The sequence below is a fragment of the Protobothrops mucrosquamatus genome, unplaced genomic scaffold, assembly GCF_001527695.2.
Source record: "Protobothrops mucrosquamatus isolate PMUCROS unplaced genomic scaffold, P.Mucros_1.0 scaffold1793, whole genome shotgun sequence".
NCBI lineage: Eukaryota > Metazoa > Chordata > Lepidosauria > Squamata > Viperidae > Protobothrops > Protobothrops mucrosquamatus.
The window spans coordinates 59400-67917 of NW_015387931.1; the positions used below are offsets into that span (position 1 = coordinate 59400).

The 8518-nt window shown below is 36.3% G+C and overlaps 1 protein-coding gene across 1 annotated transcript in view; it reads right to left on the reverse strand.

The window, feature by feature from the left end:
- TMEM168 (transmembrane protein 168) overlaps positions 1-6727 on the reverse strand; it is a 21717-nt gene extending 14990 nt beyond the window's left edge. Inside the window, exons 1-3 of the mRNA XM_015823182.1 lie at positions 5469-6727; positions 3229-3371; positions 1986-2260 (exon numbers count right to left, since the gene is read on the reverse strand). Coding sequence (XP_015678668.1) covers positions 1986-2260; positions 3229-3371; positions 5469-6605 — 1555 coding nt within the window. The 5' untranslated portion in view covers positions 6606-6727. The remainder of the gene's footprint in view (positions 1-1985; positions 2261-3228; positions 3372-5468) is intronic.
- Between the last annotated feature and the right edge of the window lie 1791 nt (positions 6728-8518).

Here is an 8518-nt window from a genome sequence, read left to right on the forward strand (position 1 = left end):
CAAACTGAAAACAGTACAAACATGCCATGATTCGAAACTGGCGGGGCGCTTTGGGTTCGTAAACTCTGCACCTCTTAAAAAAGACAATTTTGGTGGTTGTCCCTAAAAAAGGACGAGAGCTATGTAGCTAGCTGCCCTACCTGCACAGCAGCCAAACAGAGGCAAGGGAAAACGCCCAGGCTCCTGCAGCCGGTGACAGAGACTTCAGCACCCTGGAGAGAGGTTTCCATGGATTTTATCATAGAACTGCCAGAAAGCGTGTGAAACACAGTAATTTGGGTGGTCACTGACCTATTTTCAAAACAGGTCCACTTTATCCCATGCCAGAAGATCTACTGCCAAAACTTTGGAAAAACTGTTCATTCACCATGTATACCGCTTACATGAGGCCCCAGTTGCATAATCTCTGATAGAGGGGTCCAATTAACTTCAAAGTTTTGGAGGGCATTTTTGGACCTCTTGGGGACAGACCAGAGGTTGAGTTCTAGTCACCATCCTCAAACGAATGGGGGGATAGAACGAACGAACTTAGTACTAGAACAATACTTAAGATGCTTTATTAACTACCAACAAGACAACTGGACTGACCTCTTGCCATTTGCTGAAGTCACTTCTAATAACACTATACACACCAGCGCAGCCTACACAATAGTCTGACAAAAGAAACCTGAATCTGAGAGTGGGAATGGTGGTGGAGAAAACATTTCAGAAGGCCTTAATAGGATGAATGCAGGAATTAGAATGAGGGATATATAACAAGAGGTATGAAACAGAATAGCCAAAACTTGTAAGAAGACCAGCCTGAGATCAAAGCTGGACAAATTTACAGAAAAGATTATTAAATGCTAAGAACCAACATATATCAGACATGTTATGTCTGATAATGAAAGCATGCCTTTTTTTATCAAATTCTCTTCTGTTCTGCTATATTAAAAAAGCTAAGGAACACTGAATTATTAGTTTTTTCCATATAAGATAAAAAAAACTGTTCCCACAAACAATGTCACTAAAAATTTTTCTTATTGTAGCTCTTGTTTATTTTCTTTAATAAAAAATATTGTCATGTTCGAGGAAAATATTTGCCTTTTTCAAAGATTGTGCTGTAACAATGGAGAGCAACTGCATGATCCTGAGAAAAAATGAATCTGCTTCAATGAGTTTTATATAGGTAAAAGCCAGTTTGATATAGTGGTTAAGGAATCAGGCTAGTAACCAAATGACATTAAGTTCTAGTCCTGCCTTAGGCATGAAACCAGCTGAGTCACTTTGGGCCAGTCATTCTCTCTCAGTTCTAAGAAGACAATGGCAAACTACCAAATATCTTGCCAAAAATAGGGGCTTTGCAATGCATGAGAGTACAAATGAAGCACCACCCTCTGAATCATTAAAACCACTGCATCTTTTGCCATATTTCACATGGCTGTTTTCAAAACTGCTTCCAGCAGTTTCCAAATATGTGTGAATGCACAACTACTTTATAAGTAGCTTTTAAGTTCCCAAGTAAATGTCATGCACATCCTTGCAGAGTGCCAGGGGCAACTTTCAAAACAGTTTGTGGAACTATGGCAAAAACATGGCTGCTTTACCAATTTGAAAATAGTTCCTCTTAATATTCCAGCATACTGCATTTTTAAAAAATAGTTTAGCCTTACTACAGATTACTAAAGTTGTCCTTGAAAATGACAGCATAAATGAGCTTTAAAAATGTATAAATGAAAGAAACTAAAACTAAAACTAAACTAAACTAAACACAATATTTCTGAAGAATATTAAGGCCTGGCTCTGTCAACTGGCATGGGGATCCAAGAGTGGCACACAACCCCAGGGATGGTTGGTGGCTTGAGTGCACTCTCTCCATCTTTTTAACTTCATCTATTTTTGTTGAGATTTTAGGGGTTTTATAGATTTTTTACTTGTAAACGGCTGAGAGTCACTTAAACAGTGAGATGGGCAATATATAAATTTGATAAATATTTAATACTTACCTGCTAGTGCCCACTCCCCAGAGCTGTGAGAATGTCCACTATAGTATAATATATAAGTATCATGCCTAGGTCCATCTGATGTCCGAAGTTCAAGAAATGACTTTAGTTTAGAATGTAATGTGTCAAATGAAAGTCCGCTTGTGGAATAATCACAGCCATAGGTCTCAATCATATGATATACAAAAAACCTTTGGATAGCATTAAGCATGCCTGTTGACCTCAAATTTAGCTCTTGCACATGCTCAGGTGGAAGCAATGTTGGTTGGCCATCAGGACTGAAGGAAATAGAAGAAAAAATGAAAATTGTAATGAATATAACATTATAAATTGCTTTACTGTCTAATGTTGTATTATGAAATAATTCACCACTGTAATTGCATACACTTTAAAACAAGACTGTTCAGTTATAAATGGCTTAAATTAACAGCCTAAACCATTGAAGAGTTCTGTCTCATTGATAGCATATGCAACGGACATAGTTTTTAAACATACTCCTACTTCTCAATGACATGCTAACTATGAATATCAATCTGTTTTTGATATTTCTAAGGAGGCAGACTTTGGTATAGATGAACATGCAAACGTGAAGTGGTTTTGCTGAGACATTAATAGACATTTCAAGAAAATCTAGCTGTAATCAGCAGAAATACATCGGCACCAATTATTCTATGACCTAGATTCTAGAAGAATCTCCCCCTCATTTTTCTATCAGTTTTAGTTGACAGAAAATTCAAGGGGTTATTAGAATCTTTTCCGTATATCTAGGCTCATTCATCACTTCTCTCCAGCCCATTCACCTCCCAAACAGATGAGGTCTCACATGAAGCACTGACTGACAGTTACAAACTTTCCAGATCCAAAACTATTGTAGAAAGCAAGTAAACACCAAATTGGTGTGAACAGATGTTTTCAAAAAAAAAGAAAAAAAGAAATAGTGATAGAACTTCATTTAGAATGTTTCTTTTATAAAAAATATGAATTGAACTTGCTGTTAGGAAGGATTTCATTCAGAACAAAAAGCAATTAACATTACCACTGTTTTCTTTCTTAAAGTTTAAAGTGCTCACTATGTCAGTTTTAATGATAAATCAACACATTACCATGGATTCCTTAAATGTGACATATGCAACTTCTCAGATTAGGATAAATAAAGGACAATAATGCAAATCTAGTAGTTAAATTAGCATAATTAGATGACTGCAATACTATGTATTAAATAACATGTATTTGCATTAACACTTACCTGCAAAAATTGGTAGGGATCACAACTGCATAGCCAACACATGTGCCTCCCAAACAACTTCCTAGTTCATGAAACAACCCATGAGCCATAGATTCAACGGATAAGACAATAAAAAAAACACTCATGAAGATTCCATTGGATTTCTACAACAAATGAATTTGTTGTAAGAATTGAATGCATATAATTACAGTTTATCAGTTTGCAAATGTGAATGAAAATACAGAACATTTAAAATCACAATATTTTAAACATGATTCAAATGCAATACTGTAAAGGAGGTAAGACAAGAGTGGTGACATTCACAGGTGGTGTGTAAAAACAAACAGAAAAGAAATGAAAATAACTAGCTTACTTTAAAAAAAGAAGACAGACTTTGGTCATATCTTGTGACAAGCTAAAGGATCATTCTGTAATTAAGCATGGAGATTTTGTAGCAATAGCTTTTCAGAGAGGAATAACGTACACTCTATCACCACTTCCAACAATGCTATTGTTAAATGAAATGTTTCTCTCTCTTTCAATACTGATTAGGAAAATCCAATATTTGAGGGTCTGCCACAAAGAAGAGGGGGTCAACCTATTTTCCAAAGCACCAGAAGACAAGACAAGGAGCAATGGATGGAAATTGAACAAAGACAGAAGCACCTAGAACTAAGGAGAAATTTCCTGATAGTAAGAACAATCAACCAGTGGAAAGCTTGCCTTCAGCTTGCTCCAACACTGAAGGCTTTTAAGAATGGATTGGACAACAATTTGTCTAAAATGGTACAGGGTCTCCTGCTTAAATAGGGGTTTGGACCAGAAGACCTCCAAGGTACCGTCCAACTCTGTTATTTGGTATTCTGTAAAACAGGGCTTTTCAACCTTTTCACCCATTGTACCACTTTTAGGATATGGCAACATCTGAGTACCACCAGTCGCCTAGCAAGGTGTCAAAAACTTGATGATCCCCTCCCCCCCAAAAGGAAAAAAGTGATAAAGTACAGGTAGTCCTCGACTTACAACAGTTCGCTTAGTGACTGCTCGAAGTTACAATGGCACTGAAAAAAGTGCCCCCCCCCAAGCACAGCCGAGCAAGGCACCTGCCTGCCCGCCTGCCCACGCTCTTCCTCCTGTCCGAGGTTTTCATTGTTGTGAGCATTTCTGTTGAGGATTGGCAGTGGAGGTGGGGTGGGGGAGTGTTTGGATTTTATTCCCCCCGTCTGCTGGGTAGTTGCAGCAGGTTTTGGTCACTTCACATGACCCTGGGACACTTCTTCTTCTGGGCTCAGAAGCGCCAAGATCAGTGCTATTTTCCAGCTGATCGGTGCTTCTTCTGGGCTCAGCAGAAGCACCAGGATCAGCGCCGAGCTTCAGCTGGAGCCTGGCGCTGATCCTGGCGCTTCCGCTGAGCTCTGACAGCCCTGCAGCTCCAGCCATCTCTCGCTCAGGCTTGTGCGGTGCTGCCACCGGTTCAGTTCATTCCCCTCCCCCTTTTCTAGGATGGTCGTGTACCACCTGCCAGGTGCCAATGTACCACAGGTGGTACCCGTACCACTGGTTGAAAAGCCCTGCTGTAAAAGAACTTGTAAGGTAAGTCATAATGTGAATATACAATGAAAGCTCAATATATGAACTCCATGTTCTTTACTTTTAGGATGGCAGCAACTAATGATGCCACTGAATAAAGGGCACTTGGAAAATGAAACAGACTTATTTACACCTTAAATAACTCATCTCAATCTTTATTGCAGGCATTAACTAGCATCAAATATAATAGTTAATGTACATCTACAAATGTAGCTGAACAAATTAAAATAAATGGCCGGGGATAAATATAAGAATTTTAAATCTATCCCTCGAACATCCCTTCTCATCAGCTGAAAAGTTTCAGCACTGACTTTTATGTCACCAAATCTGTTGCTTGCCCATCAATCAAATGATGAGATGCAGCCCACACAATAAAAAAGGTTGTCCTTTTTTTTAGCCCAATGAAAATTTTAGATCTTGTGGAGAAAAACAGGAGAAAGGAGTATTTAGCATGTTTACCAACTTGAGTTACCTATAAAGTAATAAAGGTGAGATAAAAATCAAATAAAAATCAAATAAACAGGGTATGGTGGATCCATTTCAAGGCATAATACTATATCCTGCTTTTATTTTTTGTCAAAAGCCTTAACCATAATTGTTTTATCTCTCTCTTTTGCTACACATACTTTAAAGAAAGTTTGACAGAGGATTGTAAAAACATTAAAACCTACCTGCCAACATACTGTACCCAAAACTGCTGTTGCAAGAAGGCTGAAAAAGACAAGTTGCTCTGAAATTAAACAAAAATGGCGCATTCCTTTAGATGCCATTACTCTGTCAAGGCTATTGTTCTCTGCTCTGTGTGAGTAATATATTTTGTGACAGTCATTAAGTTTTGTATGAAATCCCCAGAGAGTTATAAGAAAAATGATGTGACAGATGATCCAGAAAATGCCAAAAATGGAAAAGCCTGGTATTACAAAGTACCAGAGATCCAAATCACCTAGTTTAAGTGCTGAGAGGATGAAAAAAATCAGTTCAATAAGTCCAACAAAAATGACTGAGAATCTTCGGCAAATTCGACCACGATATAAATAAGGTTTCCAACGTTCTGTAACTGAAAGTCCACTGAAGTAAACATCAAGAAGGGGATCAGCTATTAGGCAACTAAAAAAATATCCCAAGGGAAATGGATTTGTTGGTATATGCAAGGATGGAAAAAATAACAAAGAGGCAAGGACTCCAAAAATTACTAAATTTGGAATTGCCAAAAATGATTTCATCCTCAAATCAATAATCAGCATTGCTAAAGCCACAATCAATAGAATAATACTCATGGATTTCTCTACCAACATAGTTGTACTGGCAATTGCAAATCCAACCAGCTCAAGTACTTCAACTGTTGTTAGTAAAATGGGCCGATGATGAACACAGCCACATATTCTCTGCACCAAAGCATATAATATTCTTATAATTATGGAGGAAAGAAGTAAATATTTTGTTGCTTCTTCCTTTACATCATTTTTAAAAGAATTATTATCCAGGAAACAAAGAAGGCCAAGTAAAAATCCAAACCAAAGATTAGAGAGACTTAAACTTGCTGCTTCCATTGAAAAATAGTAATAAAGTATACTTGCAATTCCAAGAACAAATAATCCAAGGATAAAAATTATGAGTATTAGTGCATCTGCAGTTTTTTCCCACCTGACATAAAGACCCATACATATCGCCGCCAACAAATTCATTCTGGCCAAATAGCCGAGGTAGCGGACAGAGGAATGCATGTTCACTTCACGATTTGCTTCTTCCAGACTTGTCATTGCTGCATACAGACAATGGCTTACACAGTAACGCAATGATCTACACATGTAAGCAGATTGGTAGGGATTATACCCACTTTTACAGAATATAAATGTTTGAATTTCATCCAAGAAATATGATGCAAAACAGTCTTGCAGTATTGCTTCATTTATAATTATCAGTCACTACTGAAGGTCTGAAAAACAAACATAACTTCACATTAATATATTGTATCAAATAAACAGATCCAATAAGTCTGCATCCTTACATACTGTTTTTCAGTAAGAGATAATTGTAGGCAACACAGTATTAAAATCTTAATATAGTAATATATGAATCCAAAAGGGAAATTTATTTTACATGTTGACTGCAAAGTAAATATGATACATTAGTCAACTTTTATTTCTTACTGAACAAAAGAGGCAGTGTTGTTGAACTAGAAGCAGGCAAAGCTAGGTCCTTGTCTTCCCTGGACATTTGAAGATTCCATTCATTTCTACTATTTTCCCCCCTCATATTTTGATTTTGCCATTTTTCTCATTATTTTGATTTTGCTATTTTTTAAAAAACTTTTCCATATATGAAATGGGAAAGTTGTCATACATTTCCCAAACCTAGTCTTATTTCCGTTCAAGAAAATGTGTGGGATATTTATTTATATATTTAAAGTATTTATATGACCACCCAACTTGCAAAAGTGTAAAGTCAAGCAGCACAGAAAAATAAAAATCTCTGTACTTGTAACTCCATATGTATGAGAAAAGATTAGTAGGTATACTGATGGCAAATTAATTCATTTTACAAAATACAAGATGTAAATATGCATCATATAGTAGTTCATCAGCATAATTTTATACCACCCAGGCCTCTTGATTACAGCCAAAAATGTAAGGTAATTTTTTAAATTGTTTTTGCAATATTTGGAAAGAATTTGTGGGGCAATGTTGGGTGCCTTACACCTTGTAGTAATATTGTGTGAAGGTTTTCAAAGGTAAATTGGCCTTTAAGCCCTGTACTGTACATCCATCTCATACCTTTAAACCCTTAAAAATCAACTCTGGAAACTACCTGTCCTGACTTCTGTAAATTGCACATGCCTGTTATGCCAAATTAATTTTAATATATAGTTATTTAATTTTCTGCCCTGGGCTTGTGCTTTTTATAGCATGGCTATATACAGTACAAGCATGGCAGATGCACATGTTTATTTATTGGGGAGGTAGGGGTGTCACCAGATTTCATTTTAGTTGGTATTGGCATCTACAGATTGGCAGGATAAGAAATCTGAAGCACGAACATAGGACTTTTTTTTTTCCTAAGAGGAAAGAAAACTTTTGAGTAAATGCAATTTTATAACTGTCAATCGAATATACTATTATTTTTCAGTTTTGTTTTAATTTTGTATAGGCTAGGAAAAAGGGAATTGATAGATTTATTGGAGAACATCTAAATCCATTGTAAGATTATTACCTATAGTTTCAAATGAAGATGTTATTATTTTCTTAATCTTTCTAGTATATAGAAACAGGTAGCTCCTTATGCAAACCATGAAAGAAGCATAGTTTAACTTTGTCAACTGCCTAAAACATATGTGCAAAATTACAGAAAATCGTCATCCTCAAAATATTAGAAATATACTAATCTTACATTTATGTTGAATTTATTTTAAGTTTAAACTAATCTGGAAAAAACTATGTCGATTTGACTAGTTTGAAATTTCTTAAAGAATCTACCAGTACTGATCAAACTACTAAACTGGAATATGCAAAATGCTCATTCCTACGCAAAAATATAGCCATACACTTTGGTTTATTAGGAAAAGAGAAGCGAACTCAATAATATTTTACTTTCAAAACTCGACAGACTGCTATTGCTGCTTCTTTGTCCCAGCAGCCCTAAATGATAGTAAAAATTCTTTTCTTAAGAAACTAATCTAATTATTTCTACACACAAATGATCCAGCCCTGGGCGTTTTAAACAT